We start from the raw sequence: 24,876 nt of genomic DNA, 5'->3' as shown, positions 1-24,876 counted from the left end.
ATGGGGTCATCCAGACTAATTTGAAACTCTGAAACAGTCGTCAACCTTGCAAGAGTCATATCTCTGAAGACGTTGTATGTGATTACAGTGTCATTGTCCTCCTGTGATATCTTCACAGCACATGGAAGCTGTTAACTGTCCTACTGTGACGACTTACTTTCGGAATAAAATAAATGAAAATGAATCATGTATATTTCTGCCAGCTTGCAGAAAAACTTCAAGAAAATGTGTTATATAGCATGAAACCCTCATTCTCTTCCTCCCCAACCTCAAATAATAGAATACTAGAACCACTAAATATGTTGAGCTGGAAGAGACCCAACAGAAGCACTCGCTGCAACTCCTGACCCTGCACAGGACTCCCTGAGAGCCACACCATATGCCTGAGAGTGTGATCCAAATGCTTTTTGAACTCAGAAAGGCTCAGTCTTTGTAGGGAGGACATTTGAAATGATCAATATATGCTATACATCAAATGAGATAGAAAGACAGTTTTGTAGATTTTTATTTTTCTGTTTCCAGCAGACATCTTGCTGTGGACTTGCTGTGACAGTTTAGCATTATTCATTTTTTATTGTCCATTTTGCCTGTATACACTACTACCTCCATTTGCTATAGAGATATATTGAAACAGGCCTGAGTAATAGCCTTTTAGTCCCAAAGGTCCTGAAAATCTTGTTCTCATCAGCTTCCAGGAATGATGGAACAAGCACTTCAGACAAACTTATGCAGCAGCTGGTTACGCTGCTCAAACAGTTCTGTCAAATTTTGTTGATGTGACTTCTCTGCCAACAAAAATCTTTCTTCTACTTGCATAAATCTCTTTCAGATGTGTTTTCTAAGTTTGCTCCTGTCTTTTGGGATGTACCAAAGGAGAAAGCCCTGATTTTCCTCATACTGCAGTACAAAACTGGACTCTGAAACTAGCTCCCCAGTTTGCTGATTTTAGTGACATACATTGCATGTAAGTCAGGATATTTTCATGTATAGGAAAGCTGGTAGCAATAAAAATTGCTTTATTGCTTGGTTAGGACTTTTTCTTTCATGTTGAGTGGCACCAGTGAGGATGATAAAAAGAAATGAGTGATGATGCTGTTGAAGCTTTTAAGCTGAAATAACTGACAGGGCTAATTGCTTAGTCCCAAAATCATTCAGGAAAATGAGGAAGAGGTTAGCTAACAACTCATACATGCTGCCTCTGAGTTTCTAAAACAAAGATGGTTCCAAAGCACACAGTGGGAAGAATTCAGAGCTGAGTAAGTGACAGGTAATCAGTCATATTGACTGAAATGCAGCACGCATTTACAGTTCCTCTGACGTGATCAGATTAGTTTTAGTTTTTAAGGCTCAAAAGCTGTTCTGGGGTTTGATTTTTACTTACGAAGATGTTAGGTGCTTTTTTATTTGTTTTTTACTAAAAAAGAGGGTTTTTTGTTGTTGTTTCTCCACACTTGAAGTTTACACCATCATTTACCAGAAAGCTTCTCAGGTTTGATAGGAATAGTACATAAAAACCATTATCACTTCTTATCAGCAAAACAAACATTAAGAAATAACCCATATTGGCATCCAAGGACTTAAGCTAAATGCATAATGGACTTCAATCAAGCAGCTGTAAATGATATTCAAATGTTTTTTTCCTAATCTGTCACCATACTTGTACTGTGCAAGATTACCCTCTCCAGATTTTTCTTTGTCTGTACTTCTTTCAGCTTTCTGGCAGTTGCCAAAGTATTGCATTGCAGTGGACCACAATAGCATGATTCTTAAAGGCAAAAACAACGAAGTAAAATAATTTATCTCTCTTTCTTCTAAATATTTAATATTTCTTCAGGAGAAAAACAAAACAAAACATCAAAACAAACAAAATAGAAAAACAAACAAAACAACAAAACAAAATAAACAAAACCAACCAAACAAAAACCAAACAAACATACAGACAGACAAAAAAAAACAAAAACAAAAACAAAAACAAAAACAAAACAACCCCACAACCACAAAAAAAACCCAACAACACAAAAACCAAACAACAAAACCCAAACCCACCAGATAATGTATTGTAATATTCTTTTTAAATTAAATTACCAAGGCATTTTAATTTTTATCCTGATCCAGCTTGCAAAGACACTGATTTATGTCTGTTTAGGAAGAATCATAAGGCATCAGTTCATATTTTCTCAATGGTGTTTTAACTACTGTATAATAGACAAAATAAAGTATAATGTAAATATATAAGCATACACTCAATATCTTAAGCCTGCTACATCAACAACAGATAATCAGCCTAATAAATAGCAGCATCTGATGCATATGCTCCTAAAACTAGGGAGATGTGAATTTAGCACAGCAATGAGATTCATTCATTCCTTTCCTGGATGTGGCTATGTGCCCTGCAGAGGGGCTGGGACATTGTGTGGGGAAAAAAAGCCAGGCTGTGTCACCGTGTGCCTGATGCAGGTCACGCATGATCTGGGATGGGCTTGTAAAACTTCAGTTATGGAAAGGATCCTTCCAGTCTTTAACCCACTTCTCTGAGTAAGGGTTTATGGCCTCATTAGATATAACATAACCATGCTTAAAAATTTCTGGTTCTCTTCTGTGGATTCCAAAGTCCACACCTAGAAAAATGCACCACCCCATGCTGCAGAGATTGTGGATGTTCAAGGGTCACCAGTACTTCAAGGGAAAATAAGCAGAAACAAAAACTATTTTGAGTTTGATCCTACCCTGGTTTAGGATTATCCACATGGTGGAGCTTCCCCAGAGCTGGCAGATCCTGAACCAGCCCTATCTGGCTCCTGAGCCAACCCTCTATCACCCCCTGAGGTGAGTTAGCAGCCTGCGTTTTTGAAGCCATCCTCCTTCCACCTTCCCAAAGGAAAAATATTTTAATTATAGTGGCATAATTTTTATATACTGAAATATTCAGTATAATCATTTGCCTTTTTTTTCCTACTGATAAGGTGTTATTGTCATATAGCTTTCTAAAAATAGACCTACCCACTCCAGAGAATAATTCCACAGACATGAACATCCTCCTTGTTGGAGCAAGGGTTCAGGAAATGGGAAATTCCAGTTAATTTTTATTATCTCAAGATACTCAAGCCCACAGCTTTTGCCTTCAAAGTGTGCTGGTTTTTGCATAAAGAATACTTCTTTTTCCAACAGAGAGTACTCTATTTAACAACATAATGTAGAAATAATAATAGAAGCAGTTGTAATGAGCCATGCACATTTATATGTGTGTCCTAATACTGAGGCAAGGATAACTTAATCTTCTTTGAAGATCTTAAAATCATTGCATGGTAGCATAGTTTTACCAAGAGGGGAAGAAAATACTAGGTTCTGTAAATTCTTCAAGTTTATAAAGAGTTTATTCTAGACAATATGGAGTTTCCATGTTCCAGCAGGCTGAGGAGAACTAATCAAGTTTCTGAGTAATTGCTTTAATCCTGATGTTATTGTTGTATACAAAAGATGCCACCTTTATCACTTCCTCTTTTTGTGAAAAATTCGACTTTGCCAATGCATTCACATGTTAGTGTAGCTTTCTGTAACTCTGAAGGCTTATGTGGAAAACCAGTTCCACATGTTTCAGTTTCATTATTTATCATAACCAATGAAGAATTGTTCTGCTCATATCCAGTCTACTAATTAGAAATTACTACCGAAGAAAATAATCCAATGAGAGAAATAATTTTTGGAGGGTATAGTCTAAAAGCTTGAATCAATTATTTTGTATGTAAATTATATAGTAGTTATAAAGAATTATCAAGGTGTAGCATGTCTTATAGATAGAAAAAAGTTTTCAGGAGGAGATGTCTTTTCTTTATCAGAATTCCAGGCAGCATGTAATTGGCATTTATCAGGTAGGTTGGTTGGTAATATTCTGGTGATCACACTGTCACCATGAAGTAAATCAATACGCTTGTTCCCCTATAAAATTTAAATTGAAGGATACATGTGAAACATTAACATGATAAAAAGTACATTTTCAAGAATGGGACATAGAGTTTGTAATGCTCTGCTTAACATCCCTGCTTCTTAAATATCTTGCTGGAGCCTTTTCATATTGTCTTTATCACTCTTGCACAAGATATAATAACACAATTTTTACTACAATTCATTCACTCTTAAGAATATGGTCAAACCATTTACTTTAGGATCTAAGCCAGGTGCTCTAAATCATCTGTATTGGAAGAATAATTTTTGTCTCCATTGACTAAGGAAATTAGGTTTTATTCTTAAGTCCTCCAAGGCAAACCTCAGTTGTATACCTAAAATCACCTAAACAAAGCATGTTCAACATCTGTATTACTCATAAAACTCCTTGTGAAGACTTGATTTTTACGCATTCATTAAGTACATTTAATGCAATTTTTTTCCCAGAACTCCATATTACTTTTCTTCCCCATGAGGGCACAGGATAGGGCCAAAAATTATTACTTCTAAAGATGAAATTGTGAAATCATCATGTACATGTTTATAATAGTTTCTTATATTTTGTTTCAAGTTTTGGTTTACTCTCTGCAGTTTCCTTAATTGCTTGTGATTTAGCATGTGCTATAGATAGGAAAATAGTGATATAATGGGATAGCAATTGCATATTTTGCATTTGTCTTCTCATACTTTTATAGCAAGTACGCTCAGCTTATCACAAGTGATGCTTATGTTTTACAATTTAAGTGTTTTAAGTAAGTTCTCCTTATAAATACTGCTCATGAGTGCTTAATTACAGGTCTTTCTCTTGTGAGCACTAGACAATCACATTTACAAATTCAACAAATTTTCCATAGAAGACACCAAGAATAAAATAATTGTCATGAATTCAAGACAAAACTTAAAAAATATACTCTAGAATATTTTTGTTATTTTCTTTTTATTTTACAGCTTTCTCTCTGCAAATATACTGAAGGCATATTTTGGATTCATAGAAGACAGTTACAAACTGCTTGGTTTCTTCAGCTCAGCTCCTACTGCTGTCATTAGGAACGTGTGGATTGTTGCAAGCACTTGGGCATCCCATTTAATGCTTTTACAAGGAGTGGCGGAACACTGCTGAAATTCTGCATACAACTGCAGTTCTTAGATATTTTTGAAAATCATGAGCTTAAACTGTTGTGATTATAATTAGATAATTACATATGGTCTGTTTCACTTTATGTTGCCCTGTAGTCTCTAAAGTTTCAGAAAGTAAGCTCACCACGGTTGGAAGCAGAAAGGATATGTTGATTTCTTACTTAGATGGAAGACCTCAGGGAAAAAGGCAGATGCTGCCAGAGCTGATAGTGACACAGCACGTGGCACAGTTGTCAGTGAGTCACTTTGGAACCAATTCTCAAGGCATTGCAAGGCAACCCCATGCTGTTAAATCTGTAGCCTTAGCTACTTTTTAATATCAGAGTAGGCGGAGATGCATGGGGCTTTCAAGACATACCAAGGTTACTGAGAGTAATTTAATGCATCCAGTCTAAATACTCTCTGTGTTTTGAATGAATAATTTCTTCATCACTCCCCACAGAAAACACATTGTAGTGGAATGAATGACATGATTCCTGCCAAAGGTTGTTGCATTTCTATGAACTGTATCTATTTGTACCTTCTGTACATAAGGTAGCAGATGTAAAACACCATTATTAATGATAATAATCTACTATGATGATAATTATAGTGTTTAAAACAATTTACCTAATCTTTCTGTTAATGATCAATTACTGCTTAGAGGTGATGACAGGAGGGAAATGAATTAACAACAGAATGTTAGGACAAATAGATTATATTTAACATCTAATCACTATTGTACTCATTTGTATTTCTTGAACTATTGTTTACAGCGCAATCAAAGCACTGCATTTCAGCCAGTGAGAAATTACCTATATTTTTCATTGGCTATGCAATAGTTTAAACAGCTATATTTGGGCTTATGTTCTGCTTTGGAGCTAAGGGTTCAGTCTCTCTCAGTTTATACCTTCAAACAGGTTTTTTGTTTCATTCAATGTGTACTCCAAACAGTCCTCAGATAACCTTTGCTACTTATGCATTCTTGAGAAAGTTAAAAAACAATATAAGTGCGGCAGACAAAGAATTTGCCAAACACTTAGTGTTTTGAGAATCTGTGGTAATTGAATATCTCCCCCTCCAGTTTATTTCTCAGTTTTCTTCCAATTAGTATGCTTTGGCTGGGAATTCAGTTATTCAGTCTGAATAAAATGAGTCACTCTTCAAGATGCTTTATGATTAAGAACATGCAACAGTGACAGCTACAAAAAAAAAAAGAAGAAGTTTCCAGGGAGTTTTTACTAAGGTTACATGCTCCTTGGGGAAAACCAGCTCTTACTAAAAGTGCATGAAGAATTCAGATATGGAAAGAAATAAGAAAAAAATTCTAAAAAAGTTGGTGTAAGTGTAAACAGAAATTTTTATAGAGGCTAAATTTTAACTCCTTTAGGTTGGGCACACACAAACAATGATAGAAGGCTACTTAAATGTGGGGTACTGTGCCCCAAGAGGGCTTCATAGCCTGGATTACAAAGCATAGGCTCAAAACAGTTACAAATATATAAAGAAATTTTATGTACCAACCATGTTCTATAGCCCAGAAGCCAGCCAATATAAATGGCCTAATTCCATGTTATTAAATTCTTTCACCCACACCAAAATAGGTCAATTTTATGGAAAATGACTGCAGAAAATAGTTCCTGACCTGTACTAATTTCTCCAAATGCCCTGAATTTCTCTGAAAAATCTTTACTTGGTGTTGGTCAAAACTGTGCCCTGGACTGTTCTAAGACTAACAGTACAGACAACATAAAACTTCAGGAACTTTCCCAGATATTCTCATGCCCTTCTTTTGCTTTGAAAAGCAAAATGTAATAAGCCATCGTATATCTTCTTTTATTCTATGTAAAAACGCCCATAATTTCACTAATTAAATGGTGGTAAATGGAAAAGAAAAATACAGAGGCTTTTTTATGGCTACCTGTCAAATGTGTAACTCAAGTATGTGAAATAGAAACAGCAGACAAGGGTCACCAAGCTGTGTGACAGGGTAGTGGCCTAAACAAGTGAGATAAAAATATAAAGAGTTTATCTGGAATGGTGAAGACTCATGATTTCATAATAGCAAAATATGTAGAAACGCAGAGCTGGGAGTGACTCAGCAAAGTATAAATCCTTTTTGCAGTGCTACCATTGGGAAAGAAAAAAACAAACAAAAAACCAACTACTTCTGGAGTTGAAGGAGGAGATGGCCACAATCTAGTTATATGATGAAAATTAGATCAAGGAGTAATATGTGTCTCTCACACAGGAGAGTGGAGACAAGAGTGCATGTTGAAAATAAGGATATACAGGATGAGGAGGAAAGAGAGGCCATAGGAGGATGAAACAGGTGAGAAAAAAAAAAATGCAAATAGTACAGAGGTGTGAGACTTGGAAGGAACCTGGAATAAAGAGGAGCTACCTTTGGTTCTCCTCTGTAAGAGCCCTGTGCAAATACTGGTTGGCTGGTATTTTTTATTGTACTGATTTGACTATAGTTTTACTGATGCTAAAGCAGTAGTGAGTCAAAGGTATTGCAATCCAAAATGGTTGCTGTTTTCCTGATTGGCTTGCAATTGCATGAGCCCATTTCTGGAGCCTTTGCATCCCTACCTTCCATCACTGTTTGAAATGGTTAGTTAGTACATACTTAATTCAAAATGAAGTTTTAGTTTACTCAAAACTCACAGGTAAATGAAAAACAGACTTCCATAAGATTTTCTGATGTTAAACAATATAAGCTTGGTTAACAGGATCAAGCTGGTGTTTTTTTTTTTCCTTTTATGTCTTATGGCATAGACATTAAAAAATTAAAGACGGAGTAAATCAGGATTTGACCTTCCCTCCTCTTCTGATTCAAAGCAGGTTCTGGCTCAGTCTCACAACTAATCTCTGCCTGCAGGCTAGTCTGCAATGAATCTGTCCACCTGTCCTATGCAGATATCTCCCAATTGGTACAACATAAGTAATTAGTTGCTGGAACTGAATTAGGGCATCTTGTCTGCCAGGCAAATTCTTTAATCAATGAAAGATGGACTCATTTTCATTCTGAGATGCAAGTGCTGTATATAAAGCACAACTTTTAACAGAAATACTGAGATAAGCCATGTTTCCATATCTAAATTACAGAGAGTAGAACAATTTCCCAGAAACTCATGCAGACTTGTTAAAATGTTTAATTAGGCAGATCTGAACCTTAATCCTGAGTAAATTTTCTAGCTGAAGAAAAGTAACTAAGTTTTCTAGTTCTAAATTGTCCAAGAAGGATGGAATAAATCTCCCTTACTTATTTTTAAATCAAATCTATGCTTTCATTATCTAAATTTTTTGGATTAATGAACAGAATAATTTGTTAATCATATGATCTTTTTCTATAGATTTCTAAAGCATTACTGTGTTTGATTTGTGTTGCATTCTTCTGAAATCTTTAAAAGTAGATACCATTGTCTCTCATATGCCACTCATCCAAAGCAATGGATTAAAACATTTTCCTTTCTATCTCTTGTGGACCGGAAGACTTCTTCCTTGCACTCTGCTTCTGAACCAGTTTTTCAATGTAATCTGAGCTAGACTTGTTCAAAGTCACTTGAATGTAATCAGCCACATTTAATTTACCGAGTTAAAAAGTGACCAGGTTTAACGTAGTAAAACTTGGGACAATTAATGCATGTGCAATTTCTGTGATGTACTAAGCTTCCAATAACATATAAATAAGTAACTATGATAAGAATTTTCAATGTAAAAAGTGTGTATGCATATGTACATATAGACAGGCTATTTCTGGTTCAGCACTTGGTTGTTCTTTTTAAATATTTCTACAGATTGTAGTATTTGACAGTAAGCCTGTTAAAATAAACTACAAACCAATAAATAATAACAGAAAAAAAAGATGCAATCTAAAGGGTAATAATAATATGCAAAGCCTATTCCTAATATATAATACATACTATGTCTATATAATAGGTCATCCAGTTAATAGATCATTCAAGTGCCATGCCAAGGTTAAATAACTAAGAGAATAAAGGGCTAGTTTGTGTTTGAAATGGTCCTTTTCACTTACACTGAAATTCCTGGAATTGCATAAATGAAAGGTGTTTTTCTGTTTCTTTCTAAATTGTCTATTTTATGAACTTTATTCGCTAAGATTATTGCTTCCTCTGCTGTCGCCAGCAGAGGATTTAATATATTCTATAGAATACACTGTACTGGCCACTGATGAAATCCAAATCCAATTACCTGCAAACTCCTACAGTATGGATTGATGTGCAAAGTTGTAGGAATGATCCTTCAACCTTGCTTTATGTTAGGTGTCACCACCAGAAAGATGAATAGTTATGTTTCTGTTTCCAAATATGTTAGCATTTCTGGAAATTTGCCATGTTCTTTTATGCAAACTATCTTGATGTATTTCACTGAGTTGCTTTTGGAAAGACCAATGACAGCAGAAAAATGGCCCTTGTGATGTCTAGGCCTTGCTCTACAGCTGTCTGAATATTTTAAATGTGGTTGCAAACCCACCCTGAGATAACGGTTTCTGACCATCAGATATGTATTTTTTTTAAAGCAAAGACATGCGCTAGACAAAATTCAAATATTGGTTCAAACCTTAATTAATTTCTCTTCTATTAGAAAAAGCTTTTAAACATTCTCTCACAAAATTGACTTCTGTTAGCTGTAAATGATGTGATAAAATATAACTTTATCTAAATATTTCTTTTGAGTTCAGAAAAGCAAATTTGGGAGGTGACAGATTAAAAAATACACACCCTAAAAAGAAACCAAACTTATTACAGATTTCATAATACACTTGAAATATTGTATTTGCTAATATCAGAATAAATAGTGTATAAATTTTAAAATTCAACTGCATTTTTTTAATGTCAGGGCCTTATTCTCTAAAAGAATATTTATGTCATATTAAAATTAAAATATATACTATTCCTTTGACTAAAATGATTCTCTGGGCTTTTAGTGCTTAGCATATAAGAGTTTATACCTCTAAATTGTTTTCACACTCACTCTGTCAGCAGTGAACAAAAGAAAGAGAGTGGGAAACTGAAGCATAATAAACTTACAAAGTATGAATCCACCACTTCACTTAATTAGTTTGATTCCATAAAGCATAATTTATAGCAACTTATTATGCAGCTTTTTGTCATTTAAATGTTGAAGTAAATATAACACATCCATTTTTTCTTGAAGCCTATTTTAAGAATTGGAAACAAGCCACTACTGTCCTGGCAGCTTGCTCAGACTGGTCCTCTGCTTGATGAGTTAAGGGTTAGCCCATTAGCTTTCAGGAATTATGTGCTTAAATATGTTTTTACTTAGCCAACTATCATGTACATAAGTAGCTGAGAGAGAAAAGCCATCAGTTCCCATGTGGACCAGGATGCATTCTTACACATATACAGCTTTTGTCCACTCCTCTCTGCTCAAGGCACTGCTGTGTTATACCAATTTTGTTTCAATTACTCAAACATTTTGTTATGATAGGAAAAGTACTTACCTTTTCAGTCATTGCCTTATTTTTTTCCTCTTGTTTTGGTAAAAATAAAACTTTGATATGAAATATTTATTTTAATATTTATAAAAAAGGTCTATCTTTAACAATAAAAAATGCACAGCAATGCAGAAAGCTGCTGTACTAATGAAGAGCCAGGGAAGAAAGAGAATACTTCTGGAAATAAATTTTTACTAATAAAATCATTTAGATTATTTTTTTCTACTAGTTTTAAAGAAAATATCATTTTCTTGAAGTGTCAGTTTTCTGAAATGTGGGCCAACAGATACCTGCAGGTTAAACAACTCTGACAGAAATCTATGTTTAGAGGTTTCCTCTGTGTTACACTCCTCATTACTTGGAGACATGCAAGGTGGGAGTTCCCCACTGAATATGTTCAAAAGCACAGGTTCTAAATAAAAAATTCTGTGTTCAGCAGGATAGTGAGTGGTTTTTCATCACTGGATGCTGATAACCCATCCAAACCTGCCTGTCTCCTTAAAGGACCCTCAATGAGATGAAGGTGTTTCGTGATACATTTTTTTTTGCAAGCTTGTAATGTATTATTTATCAATGTAGCTCCTTCCAAATATTAATAATATATGTTCTCCTACTTCTGCTCTTCTGCTGTGAAATATTTTTTTCTTTTTCCTCCAGCTTTACTAAGTTCAGAAAATAAATTTAAACTTTATCCTGTGAATTGTTAGGTGATCTATAGCATGACTTATTTGGCATAAGTCCTTTGCAAAACTGTGGTCCTGATTATGTGACACAGGCAAATTAACCTGTGTTAATTAACCTGTGTTAATTAACCCTGCAGCAGTTTGTGTCCTTTTTTCCAGTCTGCACTTCCTGGCTTTGTTGACCAACGAGGAGCAATGGAATACTGGAGGTCTCAGTCCCAGCAGCACCCAGGGGTTCTGACCTCTTGCCAGGCCTGAACTTGGCACCTACACTGTCCGGATTTTAAAGACTTATTTTTCACATAAACTAAAATTCTTCCCAAGTATCTTTTTAGCTATGGTAGTCAAGCAAATGGCAAACCCCATTTCCTGGCAGGTAATTACTCCAAATCATTGCAATGTCTTCAAGGAAAAAAAAAAGAAAAATACAGTTGTTATGTTTGAAATATAATTAATACTCCATTTTTTCTCACTTATTTATTTTGTTTAGCTGTAATTAGCCTGGTATCTCTGTGAATTTCAGGCACACTACACATCATCTCATGCTGGATAAGCAAACAGGGCTGGCTAAGTAAATCCACATTAATCAAGACTGTTGCCTGTAACACATGCAAAAAAAAAAAAAAAAGAGGCTTGACCAATACACTGAAGTCTCCACACTGACATTTTAGCTTGTAAGCCATTTAAAGTGTCTGTTATTTTTGATATCAACACAAACTTCCAATCTTATTCTCATCTGTTTTGTTGAGCATCACTGCTGTAATTTGTCTTTTTTGACGTTTGATATAATAGAAAGAAAAGGTTTTCAACCTTACTATCATGCAAAGTACAAGACGAGCTTGGTCTTGGTCTCTTGTGAGTGATTTATTTTGCTTCTTTATAGCAACAATTGGGCAAAGATGTCATAACTGCAATTCATGCATTAAATGAGACCTGGAGGCTATCTCCTTCAAAGAGGATGATATATTCCATGGTTTCCCTGTGTCATGAAAACCATCTGACATTATGCGAAAATTGTGCATTTTTGCACACCACAGTAGATGAAATCATACAACAAAATATCAAATACTAAGGCCCCTAACAACAAAGGAAGTAACATATACAACTAAAAACCAAAATGGGAGTGAGCACTGGGCACATGAAGCTTGTCACGGAACTGAGTTTTCAGTCCCCAGTCAGTGTCATTATTTCCTGTTGTACCCATGGCACCCATCAAACAACAGAGGTTCCAGCTGAAAGGAAGGAGCAACCTGCAATTGTGGGCAGTTTAACAAGCACTAAGGATGAAGGCAGAAAGAATGATGGTACAAAGAGGCCCTCTGGGATGATTTGTTTATTGATCAGGTTTGGAGCATCCCACAAGTGCTTTGACAGCATGTCATGAAACTAAAGGAGATCTCATGTGAGGTCTGATAAAATAAAAAAAGTCTTAGGATTGAAGTTTAGGCTAGCAAACAAAAGTAGATAGTATAGTAGCATAGCTTGAACTAGTCTCACCATGTACAGTCAGGAGAAAAAGATTGAAAGGTAGAGCTTTAAATAAATGCCTGGCTGAGAAAAAGGGGTGAGGAGAAGTGAGTCACAATATTAGAATGTTGGAGCACTTGTTAAAGAATAGGAGAAATTGTGAAATTCATTTTGGCTGTGAGAAAAATAGCCTTATGAAAGTTTAAAAACTTTTCTATTACCATTGTGATACCTTGTGAAAGGTTCAGGAGAATTTTAAGGTGTTGGAAAGCACAACATTAGGAAAAAAATGCACAAGTATGCAGTTCAGACAAAGGGTGAAGTAATGAGAATTCTGCATTCTTCACTGGAGAATGCTACAAAAGGAGATGACAGCCCAGTAAGAAATGCAGAAGTGGTAGCTCATGCAGAATCAAACTAGGGACCATTAAGGGGAGAAAGAAAACCATAATATAAAGCCAAGGGTTAAAATGGGACCTAGTTACCTAGTATAGGCAACTTTGTTGCTTAATGCTAAAGAAGAATATCAACATTATATCTGTGTTCAATATCTGTGGGAAAGAAGAAAATCAGTCAGGCAGCATAGTGTCAAGAAGAAAAGTACGCAGGAAAGTCAGAGCAGACTTTGTCCATGGAAGAATAATGATGGTTGTGAAAGGAATCTTTGTCAATGAAGACTTAAAAAAGAGGACAGTATTAACATTAGCTATTCAGGAAAAGTTCCCTAGTTATTCTACACTTTACAACAACTATAATTAGTTTAAATGCAAAACTTGTGCAGGAGCAATAAAAACTAGAATTACAGGATGGTTGTATTCAGTTAAATAAATGACCAGAAGAAAGCAGAAATAAATAAAACTGAGGCATATTACTATAGAAATTCTGACTGGGATAGCTGAGATTGTTAAATCACTACGGGTGGTGTGGATGCTATCTAGGGATATCATTTAGAAGACCTACAGCAAATGCACGTATTCATTAAAAGGAAAAACTGTAAGGGCAAACAACATAGCTAATAAAAGAAAGAACACATCTTTCAAAAAATGAAGTTGTGTCTCAGAGACGAGAATAGAAAGAACCATAAACCTGCTTTATGTATAAAACCACAATAAAGAAGACAAAAAATGAGTTTGAATAAATATCTGCAAACAAGGTAATAATAATTGTCTTTTAAGATATCTGGAGGCAAAAGCCTGAGAGGAACTGTGTAAAACCAGCCAAAAACTGAGATACAGAAGTGCACAGAAAAGATAAGATCACAAATGTAAAACTTACTATGTTTTTTTCTTTATTGTTAGCGTAGAAAAACTTGGGATTTTTTTTCTACCCTAGAACTTTATAGGGGACTCAGGAGAAGGTTAAATTAGCTATAGAAGCAGTTGTGGAACAAACAGACCCAACAGTAACAAATCATTTGGATGAGCTGTTACATGCCCAAGAGCCTGAAGAATGAAATAAGGGAACTATTATGATGTGCAATATTTTGCTTCAAACCACTGTGGCAAAAGAAGACTTGGAGGTATAATATAACAGTGATTTTTTCCCCAAAAGTTCTCCAGGGAGTCATGGGGAGATAAGGATGGATATGACTGACATGTACAGGAAAAAACCAGTAGGCAAATCAGTAGGAACAGATTTACTCCATTCAGAGAAAATTTCCCATTCTGAAAAATGAGAAATCAACACAGCTTCTCTAAATAAAGCTGATATTTTGCAGTGCTTTCTGAATTCTTTGAAGAGGTTAACATTAGGCAGGCAATAATGTAAAGATGGATTAAAAGCAAATGAGGGGGAGCTCTTAGTTGTATGATATATATTAATCTGTGTACCTCTGACAGACCACGTGGACTCTGAAATTTAACATAAATTTCAAAGCAATGGGGCAAATTGCTGCAAGAAAAATACATTAAGTGTTGTTAAATACAAAGACACCATTAGAACTAAATACAATTAGATAGTAAGGAAGTCTTATGAAGTATTGCTTGGCCTGTTTTGTGGATACCATCTAGACATGAGTGTAAGACACAGAAGGAATGACCAAATGGATCCTTCTCATAACATTATTTTTCTTACATGCCTGCAAAAGCACAATTTATTTTCAGACTGAGTAAAAGAAGTAGAATTTTTATGAGAGAAAACTTCACAGTTGCAGATGTGGTTTTGTACCTATGGAGTATTCACGATACATATAGTGGGGTTTCAATTCATAGGTGAGAAAGAGATACAAAGTAAAAAGCTGTCATGATCTTACTGCAGATTCATGCAATATATTCTAATATGAATTAGCCTTACTAATGAATTTTAGCAGCTAATTATTTTGGCATAGTTGTCAAGATATATGCTTGATTAGTTTCTGCATTTTGAAGGTACAGAATATACTAAAATTCAGTAAATTTATGGAGACAAGTATATGACAATCCTCCTAATCATACACAGACTATAAAACTCTTTAAATTAGCATACTTCTGAAAAGCTTCATTTAGACTAACTGATGTGAAACATAATAAATTATCAGTAAATGATCACTGTTTGGAGGCTGTAAGTGTTTTCAGGGACAGATATAACCTTCTGTGCCAAGACATATAAAAATCTGTTCCTGAATATAACAGTAATGCTTAGCATGAGCTAGCTCTGCCTTTGGTACCTGGAAGTCTTAGGTTATAACCTTTTGTAATGTGAAGGAGTTAATTCAGTTTCCCTTGACAAAATAGTATTCCCCAAATAATTTTTATAGTGTAAATGAAATTAACTCAGGCTCAGGCTGGTTTTGTGGAATGACGGTATATATACTCTTAAACATTCAACTCAAACTTTCAAATTGAGCTTTATATTATTTTTAAAAAACAGGATGTATGATTTTTTTTCATCATATACTGCTCTTTTTCCAGGATCTCAGTTTCTTATCTACAGGGCTTTTCCAAATTAATACTTTTACACATGCTTATTTGAAAATCAGTGCTTTAGAATATTACATACTTTTAGGAAATCTGGGTGGGTTGTCGTTGACATCCGTGAGAGTAATGTTTACAGTGGTAGTACCAGCTAGTCCTCCCAGCTGTCCTCCCATGTCCTTGGCTTGGATTAGAACTTGATATTGTTCTTTCACTTCTCTGTCCATATTTGGCAAAGCGGTTCTTATTACACCTATGAGAAGAAATGAAAAAGAAAAGGAGCAAATAAACAAAGGGCTGTGATTGTCTACTCTTACGAATTAATACTGGATCTCTTGAACCAGGAATAGAATTATTTTGAATGGTTTGATGAGAGGAGGTCACATGAAAACACGAAAATCACTCAGGCTTTTGAAAGTGTGTTTGTCAGCTATTCAACCACTCAAAATGACTGTTTTGTCTTTTCAATCAGGATATGAATGGATGAAAGAGTATGATGCATTTTCATTAGGGATGTGAATGCTGTGATCATAGGTTTGCCACATCAGGGATGAGGAACACTGCCTTGTACAGAGTAAGGCAATGTTGAAAGAGGTGGCATTGCATTGCAGAGCCTGCATCTTCAACTGTTTCCAACCATTCACTTGACAAGAAATGCAAGTTACTGTAGGCCAAGACAACGTTCCTCTGTACAAAAGGAAGGTCTTTATTAGAAGACTCTTCCTTTCCTAGAGAAACTTTTCTTGATATAGCACAAATATCCAGTGAAAATTTGAGGAATTTCCTTTTAAAAAGGAATTAAATATCACTGTAAGACATGATTTTTAGTCTTTAGTGATTTCGGATAGCTGCTATCTAAGCAGATATGCTACAATCTCCCTTTGGATATGCTAAGAATATATAGAATAAAAGGAAGACTTGGAGAGAGAAAGAGAGAGAAGGGAGAGATACTACTGAACACACAGATTAACCAATGAGGTTGTATAAAGCCAAAAGGTTTGGGGTGCTAAAAGGCCCTTTCTTGAAATCAAATGTGTAGGAGGAAATACATGTCTTTGTCAAAATTTTACAAATATAAATAGCATTGCAAAATGCTATTTATTCAACAACAGTTATCAGAAAATGTCTAGGTGCACACTGGTGCAGATAACATGCAAAATTGAAAAATAAACCAACTGGAAGTATGACCTTCCTGATTAATATTGATTTAGAAAGTATTATTTTCTAGTATTTAAACAATTTGATGTCAGAAGCAGGTTTTACCTGGTATTAAAATGGGTATGGAATGGCAAGAAGCAAACTTTAAGGACCATTCTTATCTTTATAGCAGCTAATCACTGCTGTCTTAACAAGCCAGAATAGGAACCGTTAGTTTATAATAGTTTTTCAGAGTCTAGAAATAACGTTGACCTAAATCTGCTATTTCTGGAACCTATTAAAAATTCCCATTGAATTGAACTCTGTAACAGTTTCCTTTCTTTCCACCTGTAACATGATGATAATGACAATATTAGAAATCACCATTTTTCTGCCTCAGGATGGCATGTATTATACTGCACGCAGTTTGCTCCAAGCTGAAATCTTTAATTATAAAACTGCAAAAAATTTTTTCATATTCATGAGATTCAGAAAAAGAATATTTTTGCAAATAGGATGAACTTTACAGGTTTCCTCTTGAATCTCTTAATCTTAATTATTGCTTAATTTGGCATTGTGGAGGCTATATGTCCTGCAGTATTTTACAACATCCTTGGTATGTTCATTCCAAGGAGAAAAGACCTATGGGAATGAAAGGCCTCCTGTGTCATACTAAGAAAATGAAATATAAGAATTACAGAATCAGAATATGCTAAGTTGGAAGCCACCCATCAGGATCATTGAGTGCAACTCCTATCTCTGTGCAGGACACACCAAGAGTCACACCTTGTACCTGAGAGTATTTGTACAAATTATTAATTAACTCTGTCATGCTGAAGCTGTGACCACTTCCCTGGGAAGCTGTTCCAGTGCCCAACAACCCTCTGGGTGAAAAACCGCCCTCTGGGTGAAAAAGGTTTCTCTGATATCGAACCTAAACCTCCCTTGACTCAGCTTTATGACATTTCTTCAAGTCCTGTCACTGGTCGTGAGAGAAATCAGTACCTTCCCCTCCCCTCCCACTCATGAGAATGTTGAAGACCACAATGAGATTTCCAATCTGTCTCCTCCAGGCTGAACATACCAAGTGACCTCAGCTGCTCTTCATATGGCTTCCCCTCAAGGCCCTTCACTATCTTCATGGCCTTCCTTTGGATTCTCTCTGAGAGCTCACATGGGTCTTTTTTATATTATGGCATCCAAAACTGCCCCCAGCACTCGAGGTGAGTTTGCCCCAGTGCAGAGTAGAGCAGAACAGGACAATCCCCTCCCTTGCTCAGCTGGCCATGCTGTGCCTGATGCACCCTAGGACATGGTTGGCCCTCCTGGCTGCCAAGACACAATGACTCAGATTCAATTGGGCATTGTCCAGGACATCCAGGTTTCTTTCCACAGTGCTGCTTTCCAGCCCCTCATTCCCCAGTCTATACACAGCCAGGGTATAAACTGCAGAATCTAGTACTTTGTTAAGCTTCATATGTTCAGTGACTGCCCAGCTCTCTATTTTGTCAAAAATCTGCAGGACCTCCCTGCCCCAAAGCAAGTCAACAACTCCTCCCAATTTAGTGTTATCAGCAAACTTACATTGTGTTCCTTGCAGTCCTGTGTCCAAATCATTTATAAGGATGTTGAAGAACACTGTGTTGACGATGGATTCCTGCAGAGCCCCACTAGTGCCAGGTCACCATTCTGATCACCCCATCACTCAGGTCACCCCATTTGCTACAACCCTTTGTGTCTGACCTGTGAGCCGGTTGCTCACCCATGACATGATGTGGTGTTTACCCAGCTGTGTGCAGGACATTTTGCCCAGAAGGATCCTGTGAGAGATGGTATCAAAAGCTTTGCTAAACTTAAAAAAGATGACAGAAAAACATGTCAGAAAAAACTGAGCATGGGCACACAGCAGGTTGTGAAGAGAAAATGCAGTTTATCTGGTTGATATAGGTGTTCTGGGTGCAACTAAGTGACTTTCTCAGAAATGTTCCAGGGTTTTTTCAGAAAATGAAGAATGGGCAATCACTCCACTAGTAAAGTTCCAAATCACCCACTGTTTATTCCTGTCTGAAAGTGTAAAGTCATTCTATATATTTTTCTGGAAAAAAAATCCTTTATCTTTAGAAAAGGAAAAAATCTATGAAAATAATTTTATGTCTTGCAATTCAGGGGCAATTTTCCTTTTTCTGCCTACTATATTTCAAAGTCTTAGACAAAATACTGAGAAATATTATTTCTTCCAAAATCAGTTCATATGGACAGGACAAATGTGAATTAGAGTTATCAGCAAAATAGGAGAATAAAGTAGAGGTAAGGATCCATGGGAAGGAAAGGGCTACAAATGCTAGTATTTCAACTTCAGCATCACAAAGAATATCTAAATTTAAATCAGAGGGTTAGTAAAATGTAGAGGCCTTATGTGCATGTGATTATGTTCCGAGTTTTTGTAAATCCTTAAGATTTTATAATATTGTTCAACTGAAGAACTGAATAACTTTGATTTTCTTTTTTGTCTTTTCAGATGTCATCAATATCAAATGTGTAGAAAAATATGGTCTCCATGAGATTGTTGAAAACTGAAAATAGTATGTGTAGGACTTGGGCCAGAAGATTTGCTTTCCAAAGTTATTGACCCATAATTCAGCAGGAGATCACCCACTTTTGTGTAAGAGAAAACACGGGTTCCAAGAAAAACCTCCTGCATAAATATTAACATCAATACTTCTGCTGATACCAATTTGGATTTCAATAATATAACTGAAGTCAGAAGATGGACTAGAATTCAAAGTCTAACAAAACCTGGTTGCATCTATCCATTAATAAGAATATTGACCTCAAAAACATATCAGAAAATTGGGTGGAGAGGGCATTTTCATGGTGAAAATGGACACTTTCATAAGAAAAGAGAATATACAGAGGAAAGAGAAAGGCGGTTATCTGTTTTAAGAGAAGTTCTCATGTTAAAAAAACCTCTCGCATTAAAATCAAAAGAGAAATTTTATAGTATTTAAAAGTACCCCTGACATACAAGATTTGAGGCCTTAGAGTGTGGCATTCAAGCAGTTGCTCTCCAGAAGGTACAGTACTGCATGTAACCTCCCTGAAATAGCAATGAAAGCTAACTCTCCCTCTTCCACATGGTTTGCTTATCTCCAACAAAAAAATGCAAAAATATTAGGAGGTCGATAAAGACAGAGTAAAAGGGGCAGCTGTGACATTCAGACCCACAGAGGTTAAAAACAATTTCAGTGTACTAGTTTCATATCAGAGTAAATGTGTAACACCTATTAGCAGTGATTTGAGAAAAGAATGTGTGCTAAGTCATATGCTTGACAAGCACAATCCTTATTTCACACGTACAGTTATGGTCAGTGGTTACTCTGTTACTACTTTGCAATGCAATCTTGCAATGGGATCTTTGCAATTGGATCTTACTTGAGCTACTAACAGAAATTTCCACAAAAATTTCAACATCTGTGCGGTAGAAGCTAAAGACACAAACAATGTTTGGAACTGTTAGGGAAGGAACAGGAAACAGAAGTGCTATTAAACAGCTCTATACATACATATCAGCTGCCTTCCTGAATACTGTGTGCACTTTCTCAGCCTGAGGAGAAGGATGATTACTGGTACAGAATGGCTTCTGTATAAAGAAGTCTTCAGTGTAGAAAAGGGTCGTTTCAGAGAGAATATAAATAGAAATTAACTATTCGCTGTCTTATGCAATATGTGAGGTATGGAACAAGTTAAGAGATGCACTTCTTTCAAAAACAGAGCAAGAGGATCTGGTTCTTAGCCAGATAAACTTTTGCTGTGGAATTTCTAGACAGTGGGTATGGAGCTACTGTACTCCTGGACAAGTCAAATCTACTAGGAAGTGGAAAAGTTGTGAAGGAGAAATACTTTCAGACTTTTACTTACTTTGACCCTGCTAGTCACCCAGGAACTTTTTAAGGACAAGTTCTGTCAAAACTAGAAGAGTATTCCAGGGATACATCACTAAACACTTACTCTTCATCCCTCACTAGAACTAAGCAGGCCATCACTTTTGGAAACATGACACAGAGCAGAAACTTAGTATAGATGTTCCTGGGTTCTTTAAATAACTACAATATTATGTCTCAAAATTGTTTCTGGAATGCAAGAGATGGCAAAACAAGCCAGCAAACAACACAAAAAATGCTTATTCATCTGCTGGCAGTTCTGAGTTTGTCATTGTACCGAAATGGCTTTCTTCCTCTTTCCTGCCAAAAGCACTCAAGACAGATTTCTCGCAGTAAAACGCTCCAATGAAAAACTACTGTATAAACTCCTCAGTTACAAAATAAAGAATTTGAAAGAGCAGATCTGTAGTACTTCCCTGGACTTCAGGATTTTAGAACAAATCATTATGCATCATCCTGTGCAGTGTTAATCTGCTTACCTCTAAAGTCGCTGTTAGACCCATGAGTAATTCTCATAATGTGAGCTTCCTAATGTAAGACATATTACAGCATATTATTGATGCTTGTAGAAGCATGAATCTATATGCTTTTTTTCTGGTATAGGATTTTAAACTACGCTGGGCTACTGTTTCACCAATCTTCCTCTGCAGCTGTGTCCATTCTTTTAGCACATGAGTAATTAGTTTAAGGTAATAGTCAGGTTTGTATGATGTTCCAGGGCTTGTAGGGTGCAGGCCATCACCTATGGTTGTCTCACTACTGAGTAACAGATGAGAACACATGACACAGTCATTCAAAATGCCATGAGAAAAATAGTTCTTCTTCCATGTACCACTAACAACTCTTTTTTTCTTGTGAAACTTGTACTAAAACTCCAATTTTTGCTCTAGTAAAGCTTTTTCTTGCCACTGAATTTATACCCATTCTTTACAAAACTGAAATGAAAAATTAAGTATAAAGGCAACTACTTTTTTTTCCCCAGACACCCAAAGAAGTCCTATTTCAGTTTGAAAAGTAAAATTGCTCACTGCAAATTGCAGTATGATCTCCTGCTAAATGAAGCATGGAACAAAGGAATGTGTACAATGGAGATGGTGTGCTTACAGCCTTACAAAGCTCCACCATGAGGGCTAAAGGCCCCAAATCTGACATTCAAGTACAGCGACTTTGGAAGGTGAAACTATTTGCTGAAAGGAGCATATGGATAGCTTTCCCTATAACACACTCAGGATGCCACAACATATGTCATTCACCATGAATGTTATCGCTTCCTCAACCGAATTACTAAATATAGAATCAAGAAGGACATTTAGAAATACAGGACAAGATACTCAATTAACATGTCTACCAACCTCCCAAGTACTTTAGTCTCTTAAAACATATTATATTTTTCTGCTCACACATCCAGTAACCCCAAAGATACTATGCCCCAGGAAAAGAGGAGGGGAGGAGACAATTAGCTGTTCCACAGTCTCAAATTAGTTCAATATAACAAAACAATAATTGCTGGAGAATTTATGACTGTATGTTCAGCAAGTAAAAATGCTGAGAAGACCCAAGTTAAAATACTCAATCATCAGGGAAAAAACAGAGGATACATGTAGAAGACAAAGCTTGATCTTAGGGAAATGGTAAAGCATTGAAAAAATAATCATTCAATGCAGACATATTTTGGATATTCTAGTACTGGTTGGATGAGCATGTTTCTTTTCTTTCTACAACACATTGTAATTCATAAAAAGTTAGTCAATACTCAAAACTGAATCATATGGGAAATTGCTCTTCTGGATTTTGGCCATATCAACCAGGTCCATATTTATTCATTGATACTGCTTACATGAATCAAAAAATCCAAAGCTTAAATCTTCCACTGTTGCTGATAAACTATTTACCTGTCTTGGGATCAATGGAGAAATATGGTTGCCCCTGAAGAATGCTGTAAACCACTCTAGCACTGTTTCCATAAGTGGGATCATCAGCGTCTGTCGCCTTTACTTGAAGCACATATGCTCCTGCAAAGAAACACAAGTAATCACATTTTTGTGATACAGCAATGATCAGGGATATTTCAGACACGTTAGTCCAGTTGCTAGTGGATTCTGCTGCAATTCTTGTTCTACTGGAAAAAAGATGAGAATAAAACTGTTAATTCTTCCATGCTAGTAGCCATCTAGGTAATAGCTGAGGCATAAAGGGGAAGAAAGAGGAAGAAGATACTTATAAAGATACTTACATCAGAAGATACTTATAAATAGTTTATGCTTTTTGCAAAAACCTTTTCCATAAGACATACAGAATGGAGGTTTGGGAAAACTCAGTATTAAATTTTGAAAAAGGATTATACCCCTCAACTTTGTGAAAAAGTAGACCACCATGAAAGTAAAATATGGGAGTTGCCTTTAAAACAAGTAATTGGCCAATCAGCTCCTGAATCTTTAGTTAGATCAAGTGAACCAAGCTCTAAGTACATTAAAGAACTGCACTGCAGTCTCCTAAAGTTGGAATTCATATTCTTTAAAGTATGAAATTTGGTGTTTAGTTCAGGTAGTTGTCTTTAAAATCCAGACATGACTACCCTTGTCCTTCCAATACAGCTCAGTAAGAATTAGAAATAATGTGGAGAAAGCATTTCTTGTCACTTTGTTTTCAGCCATAACTGTAGACCAGACCTGGTGCAGTTTTCTCTACATTACAACTTAAAATGGACCAATGCAGCAAAAATGAAATGCACATGAAAGCAGAAAATTCACTGCAAATGGTAAAAGCCCACAGAAATTTCTTGTTCCTCCTGCTGTTTGCTAATCTATTTACTTGCATTTCCTTACTGCCTCATAATTAAAATAGTTTTCAAACTATAAACTGCAGCAAAACAAACAGCCACATTGTTAGGCTTTTCCATCAGCTTTGAAGAATTGTTTCCTATGATCTTTTGTGTAATTCAGTGTTGGAATTTGCAGAGCTGATTTGGAGTGAAGATTGCCTACACAAGGAACAGCACAGTGATGTAAATGATCTCCATCATTCCTGTTTTAAGCAGCATTGTGCATTTGGAGCTCATTTGAAAATTTTTCAAAAATATCCATGGAATACTGCAAGAGCTTTAAGACTGCTACTTTTCTGCAATGAAAATTGACAAGTTTTAAAAAATGTTCAGAATTGGAAATGGATCTCAATGGACTTGTCAAAGTTATGTTCTGGGAGTACCTCACTGAGAGATGTTCCACATGAAAGGTCCTATGACTTCAGCAGGAAAGTAAAAGCAAAGGTTAACTGTTCGAAGGACAATTTTGTCAGTGCCCAGCCCATGTAATCTCTTCATATGACAGTGCTAACTGACAGTGGTGCTGAGAGGTTTGGTACTAGTATTGTAAAAACACTTCTTGCATGATGGCAGCATCTGACTCCTCCTGTTATGGTTTTTTGAGCAATAGGGAATGAAAAGCTATTCCGAGAGATATTCTATCTCCTAAGGAAAACACAAAAAATATAAGTGTTGTTTGATTAGCAATCACTTTTTTACAGTTATTGGCGCAACATGTTCTTAAGCTGACAACAAGTTTCATTGAAATCAACTTCTAAAACAAAGAAAATGTTAGCAAATAATAATGGAATGAATGAAAATAAACACCACATCTGAATCCATATCTATATCTCCTCACTCAAAAATGTGATGATGCAATCTGAAGAAAGCAGACACTGGCCATCAAAGTGCCAGAAAATTCTGTCATTGACTGAGGTGCTTGATGATTCCTGCACATACTGATTATTTGTGTAGATATTCCATGGTACATGCTCCAGGTACTCCAACTTTATTACACAAAAGAAGGAAGAAAAGTTGATTTACAAAATAAGTTTTATTAGGGGAAACTTACAGAGTCTGATAAATAGGTGGCACTGAATATGAAAAATATTCCATTTCACATTGACAGCATTTTCACCTGTATTAACCCACCTGTCAGATCTTTTAAACTAACAGATAATATGTAAATTTTATATTTTTATGAGAAATCTTGCATATTGGTTTGTATTTTTTAATATGCCTCCATTCATTTACTTATTTAAATGCATACTTAATGTTCTAAATGGATTTTCTGAAATTGATTTCTCATCCTTTCAGTATTATCAAGCACTGCTCTTTGTATCTAACAAGCTTTCTACTTTATTGCAATGCATGAAACCAATGTATTTTAAAAGTAGTAGACTCTAAAATCAAA

The 24,876-nt window shown here is 35.8% G+C and overlaps 1 protein-coding gene across 1 annotated transcript in view; it reads right to left on the bottom strand.

Annotated features, from left to right (window-relative positions):
• The window catches only part of CDH12 (cadherin 12), a 222,508-nt gene that overhangs the window by 54,321 nt on the left and 143,311 nt on the right, over positions 1 to 24,876 (bottom strand). Inside the window, exons 4-5 of the mRNA XM_030970264.1 lie at positions 22,555 to 22,674; positions 15,670 to 15,837 (exon numbers count right to left, since the gene is read on the bottom strand). Coding sequence (XP_030826124.1) covers positions 15,670 to 15,837; positions 22,555 to 22,674 — 288 coding nt within the window. The remainder of the gene's footprint in view (positions 1 to 15,669; positions 15,838 to 22,554; positions 22,675 to 24,876) is intronic.

The sequence above is a fragment of the Camarhynchus parvulus genome, chromosome 2 (assembly GCF_901933205.1).
Source record: "Camarhynchus parvulus chromosome 2, STF_HiC, whole genome shotgun sequence".
Classification (NCBI taxonomy): Eukaryota; Metazoa; Chordata; class Aves; order Passeriformes; family Thraupidae; genus Camarhynchus; species Camarhynchus parvulus.
The sequence above is the reverse complement of the archived record's forward strand: the minus strand, read 5'-3'. Positions and strand labels throughout refer to the sequence as shown.